Source organism: Lipophrys pholis, assembly GCF_963383615.2.
Source record: "Lipophrys pholis genome assembly, chromosome: 5".
Taxonomy (NCBI): Eukaryota; Metazoa; Chordata; class Actinopteri; order Blenniiformes; family Blenniidae; genus Lipophrys; species Lipophrys pholis.
Window position 1 is genome coordinate 20338867 of NC_137628.1, and position 15892 is coordinate 20354758.

The window sequence follows — 15892 nt, forward strand, 5'->3', positions numbered from 1 at the left end:
TTTTTTTGTTTGTCTCTGGGAAGATTATGGGCCACAATGCAGAATCCCACAATATTGTAATTGTAACATGATTAAAAGGTGAAGATATGGTTAAGTGCTGCTATAAATAGGAGGTTACCATTCAGATTAGCGCTTTGCACTTACACTGGGATAAGGGGGGGAATGATGTCAAAGCCCTACAAACAGGTCTGTGTGTGTTTGTGACGTACAAGACCTGAGTGGTCATACTTGTCACACCTTCTATACCTTGTGAAGATCAAAACACTGGACCAACATTGGTTTGCATGTTTTCCAAAGTTCAAGATGTTGTTTTAGGACTGAGGTTCTCATTGGTTCATGGTTACAAATGTGTGTGATATTTAGATATTTTTTTTCAGCCTGCATTGGCGTCTTTCATTTATGTTTGACATATATTACACCAACAGCTCTTTACAAGTTTTCAGTGGAGTAGTGGAGAAATGGCCTGTAGAAGCGGCTGCTGCACTAGATACTGATAAACCCACTCAGCTGTTGATGTTACTCATTGTATGTCAACTTTGTTTTAACAGCTGATTTAATTGTTTAGCAGCGTGTTGTGTGTGTTTTTTTGGAATACTGTTTTTTTTTCTTTTTCTTCACTGAACAGATGCAGTGAAAATAGACAAGGAGTGTAAGGATAGAAAGCAAGGCATTGCAGTAAATGCAGTCAGGGTTTAGCCAGCTGGGAGTTTAACCTATTAATGCTTTTTCTGTCGATATCCATATATTTTGCTTGTTATTTCCCGCCAGATATCTGGAGCGAGCAGTCGTTCCAGACAGACCCCGACCTGCCTCCAGGATGGAAGAAAATCACAGATATGGCTGGTATCTACTACTGGCACATTCCTACCGGCACCACTCAGTGGGAGAGGCCCGCCACCCGTCCAGCCCCCGCTGGACCGACAGAGTCTTCGGCCCCGGGCAACCACACGGCCTCCACACCACGTAAACACTCCCTGGGCTCACTCAGCCCCTCACCCACTCCTGACCTCGAGGTGAGACACAAAACAAAGTGACACTGGTGTCCGTCTCGTGCAAATGTTGTTTTTGTTACAGCTGTCAGTTCGTTTTGAGTACATCATTCAAATTCTTAAGACTTCATCAAAGTTTCTCATTTTTGAAATCCATTTTTTGTGTGATAATTATATTCAATTTTTTTTTTTCCCCCAGATTGTTTTCCCCCAAACTTCATGTGTACTTTCTCAGAAAAACACTTTGTTTTACCTTTTTGTCAGGTCAAATAGTTGGTTGAGTGAAAATATTGCACTCAAAATGTGAAGGCATGACAAGGAACGATGTGGGAAAATAACGAAGTCATATACATTTCAATTAAATGAAGAGAAAAGAAGTAAAGCTGGAATGAAATGCAATAAACTAACAACGCATTATGACTTCAGTGCATTTTTTGTTTCTCTTTAAAGTTTTGACATTATTTTATTTAAAAATGTTATTTTTATATAAATGAAAAATCATTGTTTGTGGCCATTGACCCGCATAAATCACATTACACAAATGTGAAGCAGCAGAAAACTGAAGGGAGAAGCGTTTAAATACTACTCTCCCATATAAAAACAAACATGACACAAACCTAACATTGCATGAACACAGTAATGCATTGTTTATGGTTGCATCTGTATTTAAAACCTCTGAACAAGAAGTGCAAATGGGCTTAGCAGAAAAGCTGTTGTTATCGTGGTGAGAGGCGTGCTCTTTTTTGTGGGGTCAAATTCACAATTATCTGCTGTAAAACTCCAATATGTTTGACAACTTCCTCCAAACACGGATCCAACACCATAGTGTCGCATTTAATTTTGTGAGCATGGGGTATTTTATTGTTCTGAACCACATTCTATTACCTATGTTTTATTATCCACAGCTCTGATGAACGATAAAAACACTTGCAACACGTGAATTCACACTATTAATTACATGATATTTCCTGATCTTGCTGCAGATGATGACACTGACAAATAGACACCTGCATTAAACGGAGACTTATTCTTCGACCCACAACAACAATTCATCAATAATTTTCTCACAGGGCTCTACACAAACACCGTTAAACCTACCTTTGGTGAATAACCGTGTTTGTGTGTGTGTGTGTGTGTGTGTGTGTGTGTTTGTGTCTGCAGTCTTGTCAGGCGGAGCTTTTCTTTCGGTCTTCAACTCGTTCAGGCAGCACCACCTCTGACAGCTCAGTGGAGCCTCTCTCCACCCATGAGCCCATCCTGCCCACATGTGGATTTGTCAACAGCTGCTATTTTGTAAGTAACCTACAAAACATTTGTTTTTAAACTTGTGTGTCATAGAAATTAACCATCTGTAGAATTGGGTACATTTTGAAATTAGTATTTTTCTTCTTTTTTGTGGCTTTTCTTGTTGATTTTTGACATCACAGTGAATTTGTGTGATTGTCTGTATTTCTGCATTGCTGATTAGGGGGAGGATTGGAGAGATGCAAGTAGCAAGACTGCTTGGTACAGTGACTTTATAAGGCGTTAGATATCCGGTCCTGTGGCAGAGAATCAAGAATTCAAGAACACTGCGACAATCAATCAGTCAATCATGTAGAATGATGGATGGAAATGGAAAGAGGAAAGGAGATTGATAGAGAGCAGCACCTTGTAGATAAAATATTGATCCAGTGAGAATAGACTGATGTTGACAGATGGATGTGCCAGAATAGGAGTCTGGCACATCCATCTGTGACCTCCGCTGTGCTGCTTGAATATCAGCTGGTGACACAGAAGCTTGAATAGGAGACAAATAAACACAATGCTGTAATGTTTCCTCTGAATTCGGACACTAAAGAGTCATTTCTGTTTCCGTTTCCGTGTCTTCAGCCTCGGTCAACATCTCTACAGGGGATGCCGGATCAGGATTGTCACACTCAGCCACTAGAAGATGAGGACAAGGTAAGAATCTCAAACTTCATACACATTGTTCCCTTATTTCACTTATATAGGAAAATTAATTTCTGCTGAGACAAGATGCGTATAGCTCTGTATATGCTTTTCTTTTTAATAGCATATACAGTGCAGTGAGCCAGTATTTGGACAGTGACCTTAATTTGGTTCTGTATATCAGCACATTCAAACTAAAACATTAAATGATGTTAACTTTGCCGTTGTTATGCACTCTGTCACCCAGTGCACTAAAACACTTTATCAAGACTGTATAAGAAGCAGTAGGTGCAGTGTGTTCAGGCTTCCATTAGTCTATTTCTTTTCTAATTTTAATACTATGTTGGACTTATTTTGTCTTGTACTTTTTAGTCTTTTCATGTTTGTCATTTTCACGGTTGCTTTACTGTTGCAGACACTTGTTTCAAACCTATTTTACTACATACAAACAAGAAAAGTGGTGTCACCGTCCAAATGTGAACTGGCGAATGTATCTCCTGCTCATGTTTTACTAATAAAACAAAATTCTGCGCATTCTCAGTGGCAATGTTTAATAGGAGCAAAACAATCAAGAGAAAACATTTTACGTGATGATTTGCTGTTTGGGCTTTTAGTTCAGTTTGAGAAATGTCTTTCTCATTCGCTCCTTTATTGCAGCATCAAGCTGCAAAGCTTGTCCTGTCTTTCTTCCTTGCTCCCCTCCCACTTTTGACTCCCGATCCTTGACCCACCACTATGTGTGTTTGTGTTTCAATCGCTGTTGCATAGAAACAGGTGTGGAGTGAATTTGGCGGAAAAATTGATAGTGAAGTGTGGAAGGCAAGTATAATGCACTCCACTGCCAGCGAGTCTCGATTTCGCTCTAACCTCATCCACTATTTGAATGTGTGCGTTGATGCATTCTGTGCTAAGTTTCACTTGCCTGGGCACAAGCATGTGTGGCTGATGCTTGGACGTAAATGTAACCGCACCAACCACAGCGTTTCATCCTGCCTAATATGTGAAAACGTGTCGGCTGCAGCGACACGTTTAACAGGTTCTTTCTTTCTTTATCTAACGTGGGTAAAATGTTTCCGTCCAAGTGGCACCGATCTGAATGTGTTTGCGTGCGTGTAAGGACATACTACATGGCCATTCCCTCTTTCTAAAGCCGCATGTCCCATCACACATAACACACCGATGCCATATCTTCATCCAGCACGGGCTTTTGGCCCACACTTGGATGCATGCGGACATACGTATTCACATTGTGTTCATGCAAGGTTTGTGTCACTCAGCCCTTCTCCCACATGGTCTCTAATCTGTAAATCTTATGGTTCTACATTGTTTACAATGTTGACAGTTCTGTATTCCTGCCACAGCTCTGCACCAACAGAAACACCAATATAACAGGAGAATGAACACGTTAACAATACAAGAGTGTATTAAAATAAAGTAATAATAGCTTATCTACTAATTTCATCAAGAAAAGGTATGGCGTTACTTTACAGGCCAGACGAGGGAAAGTTTTTCTTGCTTGAGGACCTGAACGTGCAGAAGACACAAAGACCCGTCAAAGACTATATTACAGGTTACATGTGTGAAATGGGCTTTAAAGTGGAAGTCCTATTATTTTATGTTTTGTACCATTTTACACCTTGACCAAGTTCCCCGTGTGCATCAGGACCTGCACGCAGCCACAGTGAACCCTGACCCCAGCCTGAAGGAGTTTGAAGGTGCCACGCTTCGCTACGCATCACTCAAGCTGAGGTGAGATACTTGGACACACTGATGCAAGCAGGCACTGAAAACTCACCCTGGTTTCAAACGTGCTTTTTCCGTCCACTTAGATCTCAACTACATCTCCTCCCTTGTCTCTGAAAGCATTTCTTTGTCGTCACTTTCTTTGATATTGTGTGTTAATGAGATCTGACAAAGCAGAAAGTTAGAAGATAGAAGTAGCCACATGGTCTATATTAGTGTAATTATTACATGTCGCCTTGATAAACTGATACATGGAATCATTGCTAACGTGGATACATTATACATTATTAATATTAGTGAACTTGTATTTCTATAATCCTGTCCTGTGTGCCAATTTAACAGAATAATTTAAACTTTATTTCAGGAACCGTCCTGCTGTGGAAGACGAGGAGTCGAGCAGTGGCAACAGCAACCCACAAACAAAGGTTAGAGATCTTTTAAAACTTAATGCCAGAGAAAGCTTCGCCATACACAAAGGTCTGTTGAGTTATTTCGATGAACAACCTCTTTAAGCTTTTAAAAAGGTTAAACACAACCTTAGCTTGTTTCTATGTCAGCCAAGGAAATGTTTGAATTGTGATTTCTTTTTTAAATTTGCATTATGTAAAGTAGAACAACTATAATTATGTCAGTGTGGCTGGTGTTTTTTTCGTTTTAGCTATTTTTCAGTTATTTACTCCACAGTTTTTATTAGTCATACTTTGTCTAGCTCTGTTCATAAACATTACATAATATAGTCAACCATCCCTCTAGTTTCTGGCTTCTGGCCTTTAGAGGATTCTATACACGTTTTTCGTCTGGTAATGGTGTTGTTTACACTTTTTCAGGGTGCAATTGCAGTTCTTGACTAAAGCAAGCGTTAGCTGAACAATACTGCCCCCAAGTGGTGAAACAAAAATGCGCATCTCTTTACTTAAAAGTGTTGTTTCTGACACAGAGGCTGTTTAGATTGAATTGACACATATCAGCTTTTGAAAAGTCAAACTCAGAGAACCTAGTCTGTAGAAAAACAAGATATTTTGTTTAAAAAATATCTGTTTAAATGATCAACCACATTCTTTTTCATCTGGAAAGGTACTATCAAATACTAACGCACCCATTTGCTCCATAAACCGTTTGTCGGACAAGATGCATACACATTCCTGGATGCTACAGCATGTTAGTTATAAAGAGCACCATCAAGATGATGGAAAATCCGAACGAGCATGTATTTTCCAACTTTCACTGTTTGAGGGATAGGTTAAAGTGACCAAATATAGGCACTGGTCTGCTAAAACAATAAAGTACAGTCTCTTTAGAGACACATGTGACCTGGGTGTGTTTTGTCAACAATTTAATGTGTCTGAATATATACAAAACACAAGATAGAATTTGGTCACTCCCTGCTCTAAAGAGGATATACTTTGAAAATTATTATAAAGAATGTTGTGTTAGTTTCAATCCTTTAAAGGAAAAATAGCCTGTTTCTCTAATTCAATAAGGAAAATAGCTTGGTATTTCAGAGAACCAGATCATATTTATTTTACATAAAAACTTTTCTAGCAGGTGTGCGATAATTTTCCTTGTTTGTTGTAAGAAACTGGGAAATAAAAATTCTTAAGTGGCGTGCCTTTTATTACTGTTTTACACCGACCCATCCATTGCTTTATGTCACATTGCTACAGATCACAGGGGGAGACATTTAAGGTGTGTGTGATGTTTCCACGGTAGGCTGAATGGATCTAAAGATTTTCAGATTAGAGTTTGAACCCGACACTCAGCCTGATGGCATAGTGTTGATACGGCTGGTGTCTCTTCCCGCTTTTTTTTTTTTTTTTATCAGGCAAATAAATCACACTCCTCAGCGGCAGTGACATTGTGAGAAAGACCAAACATAAACAGTCCTGCAGTCAGGGCATCTGGTCTGGTGTGACTTTCTCACACACACACACACGCATGCACGCACACACACACATCAATGGCAGCGAAGAGCCCACTGCAGTAGCAAGAGTATCAAAGAGTATCACGGTCTTCTTTCCCTCTTTTTAAGGGAGTGAACTATTAATAACATCCCACATAATTTCTGTCTGTGAATCTAAGTTTAAACCAGGCTTCATACCAACAAAGTTGCCTCTGTGATGCTGTGGGTTAGTGTGTCTCTGAACCTTTCAGTGGTTTCTCTCTCTCTCTCTCTCTCTCTCTCTCTCTCTCTCTCTCTCTCTCTCTCTCTCTCTCTCTCTCTCTCTCTCTCTCTCTCTCTCTCTCTCTCTCTCTCTCTCTCTCTCTCTCTCTCTCTCTCTCTCTCTCTCTCTCTCTCTGACCTATATAATCGGCAGAGTACCTTCTGAATGAGCCACTGAAATCAAATGAATACTTGATGAGAGCAGATGGATCAGTCTCTCTCACCCTTTGTCTCTGACCATCTACCGACATGTTTTGTCGTCTCCACCTGATTACCTGTCTGTTCTCCGCTGTGAAGTTAAAATTAGTCTCTGGAGTGTTATCTGTTGAAAACATCAGATGTGACACGTTACACGAGGCCGCGTTGCCACGACAAGACGTAGAGGCAACGCGGACATTTAAACTGTATTAGTGCTCTTTGTCGGTGTCATCATGTGCTGCCGTTGTGTGTCTCCCAGTGTTTTGCAGTGCGGTCTCTGGGCTGGGTGGAGATGGCCGAGGAGGACTTGGCACCAGGAAAGAGCAGCGTTGCTGTTAACAACTGCATCCGACAGCTGTCCTACTGCAAGAATGACATTCGAGACACCGTTGGCATCTGGGGAGAGGTGAGGAGGGTTGTGCATAGGCATGGCATATTTTGGCTGTTCCTCTAAGGGCAATGGCTTTGTAGTTCTTGGAAACAGAGGATTTGCATTGACTATGGCAAACTAGGACGACAGATTAAAAGATAAACCTTTGATAGAAGAAAAGACCAGCGCATAGTTATCAAGGGCAGCGGTGTTCTAAAATGTACGCCGAAAGATGGAGGGAGCAGCGAGGAAAGAAAAGAAAGTCGAGCAATGTTCCAAAGTCTTTCGCTCTCTCGCTGCTGTAGTTTTATTTAATGTGACAGAAGAGAGGGAGAGAGCGCTGCGTCCTTTTTTCAGTATCCTTTCATCCCCCACCCCTTCTTTTTAGAGTTCAATCATTTATTTAGTGGCCTTCAAAGCCAGAGAGCACACATGCGTCACCACTTTTACACCACACACCCAAAGGCAAATATGCTTTCCAGGTAAAGTGAAGAAAACACATCACACCTTTCAAGAGCCTCTGGTTTTTCACAAATAATCATGCAGGATGTAAAGACAGCATGTTCTGAGTTGTGTGTGTTTGTGTTTGTGTGCGTGTGTTTGTGCGTGTGTCGTGTGTCGTGTGCGCTCAGGGGAAGGACATGTACCTGGTCCTGGAGAATAATATGTTGAACCTGGTCGACCCCATGGATCGCAGCGTGCTTCACTCTCAGCCAATTGCAAGTATCCGAGTCTGGGGTGTCGGCCGAGACAACGGCAGGTCAGTTTTTTTTTACAGCAACACATCTTTACGACTCTTTCCGCTTCTAACGACTCATAATTTGTGTGTGAAATATCACGTCTGAGAAAACAATGTGCTCAGTCACCCGTAACTTCTCTGTAACGGGGGTATTGTACAAGGTTTCTGGGCTAATATTTAATTATCTCCTGTTTTTGAGGTGAAAATGTTGGTACTTCTTTTGCTAGATAAAGTTGAGATGTGAATGTTTCTGCATACACTTTGTAAAAGGTCACAGTAACAAATGAGGGCAGGCAGACAGGTGGTCTAGTGACAGGGAGATGAGGGTGGTTAATGATTGATGACGAAGGGATGGTAATGTAAGATTAATTCATCAGTACAAAGGAGAGGATGAGAGGGAGAGAACAGCCTTTATTCTCTTTTACTGCCAATTCCCAACTGGCTCTCTGTCCCCCTCGCTTTCGCCGCGGCAAAGCGTGCACAACAAGATTCATTACAGGCACGCTCACAATCGGCAGCACACTGACATGATGCTGTTTTTCAATGTAAATTAAAAGCCTACGCTCTATGGCCTTTTCATGGATGTATGAAGGTTATTTGTTAACCTTTTAAAAGAAACATAATGTGGAACTCAATGCTTGTTGTCCAGCAGAGGGCGCTGTGCACTGCTGCTATTTGCACTACAAGATTCAAGCTGTGTAGATTATCTGGCAGGGCTGAGCTGAGTTGCACGGACTGGAATGGCTGGTAGCTGCTGTGCGTCTCCTCAAGCCGGCACACGCGTGCTCGCTCTCCCACACGCAGGCATGAGCGCACTCAGGAGAGAGGACAGGTTCTGAAAGCTCGGGTAACATGCATGGTGCTTCGGGGACTTATCCCAAACACACTCATAATCATTCAGACGTGTATGTTGCAGTGTATTAATAACTCAAATCAGTTTTACAGGGTATTTAGCCTTTATTCTGACCACCTACAAATAGTAGGAGTCTGAGCAGTGGGAATACTTGAGCTGCAGCAGAGGGAGGAGAGAGAGAGAGAGCGAGAGAGAGAGCGAGAGAGAGAGCAAGTGATTGCCAGAGGGAGGGAGGGGAAGAGTTGGGGGGTTTTGGCAGGAGAGAGGGAGAGGGGGATGAAGCTGCCATAGGGGGAGGTATGGTTAGTGCTCACTGGGTGTGGAGCGGACAGGTTGAGGAGAGTGTGCACGCATGCAGCATTGCCAGGAATTGATGCTGTGAGTGTGAAGAGACACTTGTGTTCACAGGATTACCTGCTAAGATAGAAAGACAAACTGTGAGTATATGGAAATATTATTGTCTTACTTTTAGAACCGTCACTCGGGATTTATCTCATAAAGAAAGCAAGGAAAGAAGAGCAATCAATGAAGAGAGGCCTTAGTTTGTAGAGTGACGTTTCTGTGTCGATTGCTTGTGTAGATTGTTGATATAAAGCTGACTTGACGTCTGCATGTTAGAATTTTTCAGGTGGGGTGAAAAATGTGTGTGTTGATTAGAGTGTGTGTACGTGTTGGTTGAATAAGGGTTGCAGTGGCTATACAAAGGCATAATGTGGTAAAGAAGTTGTGCTACTTTGAGTGTGCAGCCATTGGGAAAAAAAAAGGGAAACAAGACCGGCAGTTTCAATAAAATATGTTGCAGCACAGCAGTAGAACTATAACCATAAACATGATTTTTTTTTTTTTATCTATAGAAAATATGCAAGCAATATTATATATTCCACATCTGCTTCATTTCCAAACAGTTAGATAAACTGTCTGCTGCTTCACGCACTAATTTCCATTTTGTGTTTGTTTATTCATGAGCTTTAGTCGACGTCGATATAAAAAGTAATGCAAAACCTCATTGGAGCGGGGATCCCCCCCCACCCCCACCCCCACCCCCCACCCTCCATCCTGTCAGAAATGGAATGGTACCCCTCTTGCTGCCCCCCCCCCCCCCCCCCGGTGGGCCTGAAAATTGTCACCATTGAGATTACACACATTGTCACAGCAACCTTGACATTCTCACGGGCGTCGGGATGATGATAAGATTACATTTGAAATGAGATATCACCCCCCCATCCTCTCCAATCTTCTCTTTTTCCTGACTTTTATCTTTTCCTCTTCGTCTGTGCTTTATTCTGCCCTCATCCTCACGCATTTATCGTTATCTCCTACTTAGCTGCAGTTCACTTCCAATTTCCTCTCCCAGTTTCACTTTGGTCTCATTATGTCCCTCACTCTTCTCACTCTGTCTCGGCAACTTCTTCTTCACGTTGCTTTTTAGGGACTCGCGGGTTATTTTCCTTTAGAAAACAGACCAATTTGAGTTAACTGCGTCCAGCCTTGATTCTCCGTCTCCTGTCCCGCCATTCATCTGCCCGCTAACCTCTCCAATTTCTTTCAGTTTTTCTTATTTCAGTTTAAGGTTGAGTGTACGTGGAAAATTGCCTGCAGTGCAGCTCATATCTACTCCTCACCTTTTCAAGACATGAATTTCTACCACACTGATCCTCAAACTCAGTTTTTTTTTTCCCTGCACGGTAGTTCTGCAGGAATGTGGGAGGTGGCATGAAAGGGAAATATGTCACTCAAGGTTAATTTAGCATGTGTGTGTGAGTGGGACTCTCGTCACACAGCGGGGGGCCGGTGAGTTGGAAACCCCCCCTCCACCCCCCCACCTGCCACCCCCCACCCCCCTCCACTAACTGTCTGCCTTTTTCCTTCCTTGCTTTCTTGGATACAGAGAGAGGTAAACACATTCCTTTATTTCATACATGACTCCCTCCATCCAGTATCTCTCCATCATCTCTGTCATTCTTTATTGTTTCATTTCCTCTGCGTCTCAATTTTCTTCATGTACTGTACAGCCACACACACACACACACACACACACACACACACACACACACACACACACACACACACACACACACACACACACACACACACACACACACACACACACACACACACACACACACACACACAATCAGAGTTGTAGGAAATGAAATGAGGGTGACCTCCTTTGTCCTTGTCAATCCACAAGATATTTGATTCAGTATGCACTCATACACACAAACAAATAGGTTTTGGTGGATAGTTTCCCCGAGGGGTCTGAAATCTTGTTAACCCTCAGGCCCATGTTTCCTACGACATGACATATTGAAGATGGAGGGAAGTTATTCAGATCGGTTTATGTGCATTTCGGAACAACATAAATCAGGCAGTGGTTTAATTTGATGCGGCTATATTTCTTCTTTAAAGAATCAAATGTCTTCATTCCTCGCTCTCCTCCGCCCGTCTCCTTTCCTTCCTCTCTTCGTTCTTCATTCCTCCTATTCAGCCGAGTTAAATTGTTTTCGGCTCCAGTGGGCCCAGGGGAAAGTTCTTTCCTGCTGTCACTCTATTCAGCTCCTTCTTGCATCACGCTGCTCTATTGATCTCTGGGGTCCATCGACTCGTGTATGTGTGTGTGTGTGTGTGTGTGTGCGTGTGTGTGTGTGTGTGTGTGTGTGTGTGTGTGTGTGTGTGTGTGTGTGTGTGTGTGTGTGTGTGTGTGTGTGTGTGTGTGTGTGTGTGTGTGTGTGTGTGTGTGTGTGTGTGTGTGTGTGTGTGTGTGTGTGTGTGTGTGTGTGTCCTTTATTCATCTCTCTGATAAAGGTCAGTTCATCTTTCATCTGTCTCCAGACCTTTCTTTCCCAAGAGTGGACACACATATTCAAACATGATGAACACACAGCGGCGCTTCATATAGAATTTCTGCTTCACCAAAATCAACAAACCCTCGTTTCAGGTTGTGTCTCTTTAAATCTGTGTTTTCCCTCTTTTCAGGGACTTTGCGTATGTGGCCAGGGATAAAAACACCAGGATCCTGAAATGTCATGTGTTTCGCTGTGACACTCCGGCCAAAGCCATTGCCACCAGCCTGCATGAGATCTGCTCCCGGGTGAGTCCTTGAGGCCTGAACAGGACTGAAACACCAGGCCAAGTCCGGTTTGGACCGATGGACTCGGTTATGTGGTTCACCGCTTCTCCTCCTAGTCAACAGGAAGCTAACAGACTTTATTACACACTAATTCTCCCAAAGCACATGGAATGTATATGACACAGAGTCAATGGATTATGGAGGACTACTAAAATGCATCACTTCAAACACCGGAAGGGTACTTGAGGTTTTCATTTCACCTCTTGAAGCGCTCAAATTAGGATCCATAGAAATTAAAACTTTTTACCCAAAGGTGGTTCTTCTGTTGAGATTTTTGAAATGATTATAGGACAATTATGTGTAATAAAATATATTTTATAGTGTAAAATAGACCATATTCCAACGTATTTCACAATATATAGAATGCAGTATTCTCTGAATAGGATGTCTTCTTCTATTCATTTCAGTGAAATGATTTTCTGTCCCGCTATCAGAGTTCCTACTCTGTTAAAAGTTCTTTTCAGACGATACCTGCATTGAGCTTGCAGGACGCAAAATAAGCTGACATGTTGTCTGTTTTATCAGATTTATCTGCTCATTGCATTAGATCAAATATGATATCAATATTTTCCAATTCAGATGTTTTTTCTCCATTTCTTTTCAAATTAAAAGAATCATTGTTGATCAATCAACACATTCGAAAATTATGAAATGAGTTGAGCTGTTTTGTTTGGTTGTATAAACTTGTTCATTGCACAAGTGTTGAGGCCTGAGAGGGAGCTCTGGTACCAGTTAAAACAGTGAGAAAGGATGGGAATATGTAACTTATATACTAACTCCTTTTTGGGAACTTTCTGTCTTGTATGTACATTTTTTTACTCTTTACTGAAGTAATGTTAAAGCAGCACTGGAAGAACAGTATTCAAACCACGTTGTTGTTGCGTCTGCTCTAAATATAGGATTGATAGACTCGCCTATTGTCCCAATAAAACACATTTACAGCCTCAGCCTTTAATCTAGTGCTGGAAAGCAGCTTCGAATTGTTCCACACTCCAGACTCATACCCTGGTGGTAAATTCAACTTAGTGGATTTTTTAAAGGTTTTAAAGTTCTTTAACTGACAATGAGTTTGATACTGAAATGTGAGAGAAGCCACGTTCTGCATGTCAATACTGGCTTCCCCCCTTTTTACTGGCCTACTACTTCGTGTTTGCATGATTGAGCTATCAGGCGGAAAAGAATAAAAAAGGAAAATGGCAAGAATTGTTCAGAGAGAGGGGGTTTACTGTTGTGCAAATTTACTGTGACAAACTTTGATTAAGGACACAAATAAATGTGTGTGTGTGTGTGTGTGTGTGTGTGTGTGTGTGTGTGTGTGTGTGTGTGTGTGTGTGTGTGTGTGTGTGTGTGTGTGTGTGTGTGTGTGTGTGTGTGTGTGTGTGTGTGTTGTATCGTGTTGTTGGTTCTGCTTTGCATGCATGTGTTTCTCTCTGCAAGTTGCATTGCAGAAAGAGCTTTTTACCAGCTTTGGAAAGAGGATTGTGACCTGCTTAATTTGTGCGTGTGTGTGTGTGTGTGTGTGTGTGTGTGTGTGTGTGTGCGTGCGTGCGTGCGTGTGTGTTCCCCCAGTGAAATGGGAAAACAGAATGACAGCGTCGGGGTTGAAGCTGCTCTTGGTTCTCCCGAGCTCTCTTGTTAAAGCTTTCATCTTTTCTCCCCGCCTCATTCTCCAGCACTTTTGCTCATTTTTTGTCTTTGCCTCTTCACTCTCCTCTGGTATACCCGTTTTCTGCTTTTGCTTTCGCCCATTTGTTCCTCACACTTAAATTCGTGTTCTCTCTTCCTCCAGATAATGACAGAGCGAAAGCATGCCAAAGCCATGGCAGGAGGTTCTCTCCAGGACAGAATGCAAGCGGGACTGGATCTTCCCCTGCAAGGTAGGCTTCGACCAGTAGCTTCCTCACTGTGTGTATGTAGTATGTGTCTTTTTTTTTCTTTTTTTTTTTTTAATCTCTGTGCATGTCATGGTGCATATTTAGACCCGTATTAATAGAATCATGGCCGTTCTTCCATTTTACAGCCGTTACAGTGAGTTGAAGGCCTGAATGTAACCTGTGGAGGTTTCCTGGCACCAAAGCTGTGTTGACATTCAAAATGCATTTTTATTGATGTGTGCATGTGTGAGTGTGTTTTAGATGTTTGACATATGTTGTGAATACATTTGTGTTCCTTATTAAACATTTAAAATAATGAATATTTAAAATCCTGCATTGTTTACATCCACATTTACCAGCTTGCAGTCTTCATTTTTCTCATGTCGGCAGCGTCGCTGCTCTGTTTCGTCACTTGTCAGTTCGGTAAATAGTTGTAAAATACATCTGAAAGTCAAAAACTCCAGTTTGCGTACGAGTATAGTTCTCGAGGTGGAGGCACCTCGGGGTAGATAAGACATTTCATCACTGCTGACAGCAGCAAGATTAACTCTGTTAGTACTAAGAGACAACTCTGAGCAGTTTTAAAAAAAACAAGCAGCCTAAAATTTTTTAAAAAAATCATAGTTTAGCAGTATGATCACAGTTGATAAAATCCTAAACCATCAAGAGCAGAACTTGTTCGAGATCGAAGTTTGGTTGACAGTCAATCACCCGGTGCACTGATAAACAAAAAAACCCGTACAGCTGGATTTGATGTCTAGAGTCTAGAAACCAGGTACACTGAGCCGAGTCCTGCTAACGAAGGAGAAAAACAAACAGACTCATCCTCATGCATGCACAGGTGTCAAGTAACACAGTATTTGTACTTCATTTGCTGTACTAGGTTTTTCAGGTAATTTCACTTTACTTTTCATTCTTAGAGAAGTTTTTCCTTTTGCTCCTGACATGAAACATAAACAGCCGAACCTTTCACGCCAAAGTGACTTATATATATGATATTGTGCATCAATAAAGAATGAAGTTGATCAACTTTTACCGCGTTTTTTTTATCCACAGATTTCGACTTAAATAAAGAATGTCAGTACTTTTGCTAACCCTGCGAGCATGTGATTAGAAATAAATAAAAACATTTCCTGACGTTGATGGTAAAACAAGGCACCAACAATAACTCAAGAAGAAGATGCGTTTGCGATCCCTGTTCCCGTACAACTGAGCAGCTTCAGAATATATTTGGATATGTAGACGAGTAGCTGTTGTATTAAAGAAGAAGATTTGATGCATATTTGTGACCCAGGCCGACTCCCATTTAGTCATGCAGGTGATAAGAAGCAGTCATTCCTGTCATCACTCACTGGTTCGTCTCCTGTTCGCTGTCACTTTGTCAGAGAGAAGAATTACTGGCTGTGCCGCAGGATTTCATTTCTATGCTCATGCAGTATTTCGCACCAAGCAAATATTTCCCACCGCGGCACAAAGTTGTGACACTTAAATGTGAAAAGAGGAAAGACGAGGAGGCGCGAACCCTTTGTAATGATAATATAACACGGAATTCTCGTGTCTCGTTGTCCACAGAGTTCCCGACACCGAAAACAGAGCTGGTCCAGAAATTTCAAGTGCTCTACCTCGGGATGTTACCGGTGGCCAGACCAATAGGTCAGTGTGGTCAGTGTGACTCATAAACACAATCATTACGCACTGTGCAGAGACGCAAAGGACACGGTGAGCGTCACTGCTGATGTTGTTCTCAATTTGCTCTTATCACCGGCCAGGTATGGATATTCTGAATGGAGCCATCGACAGTCTAAGAAGTTCCTCCAACCAAGAGGACTGGACTCCAGTCGCCCTCAACGTGGCCGACGCCACGGTGACCATCAGCAAAGACAAGGTCAGCCTCACACCCGCT

General features: G+C 42.0%; 1 protein-coding gene across 6 annotated transcripts in view; it reads left to right on the forward strand.

The window, feature by feature from the left end:
* Positions 1-15892, forward strand: part of apbb2b (amyloid beta (A4) precursor protein-binding, family B, member 2b) — a 47159-nt gene that overhangs the window by 28199 nt on the left and 3068 nt on the right. Inside the window, exons 5-16 of one of the 6 annotated variants that reach the window (XM_080464533.1) lie at positions 769-1013; positions 2151-2282; positions 2862-2933; positions 3690-3740; positions 4585-4670; positions 5029-5089; positions 7283-7429; positions 8026-8153; positions 11962-12076; positions 13905-13992; positions 15562-15651; positions 15759-15874. In XM_080464533.1, the coding sequence (XP_080320659.1) occupies positions 769-1013; positions 2151-2282; positions 2862-2933; positions 3690-3740; positions 4585-4670; positions 5029-5089; positions 7283-7429; positions 8026-8153; positions 11962-12076; positions 13905-13992; positions 15562-15651; positions 15759-15874 (1331 nt within the window). The remainder of the gene's footprint in view (positions 1-768; positions 1014-2150; positions 2283-2861; positions 2934-3689; positions 3741-4584; positions 4671-5028; positions 5090-7282; positions 7430-8025; positions 8154-11961; positions 12077-13904; positions 13993-15561; positions 15652-15758; positions 15875-15892) is intronic. The other 5 variants (XM_080464535.1, XM_080464534.1, XM_080464536.1 and 2 more) reach the window with 5 other exon arrangements.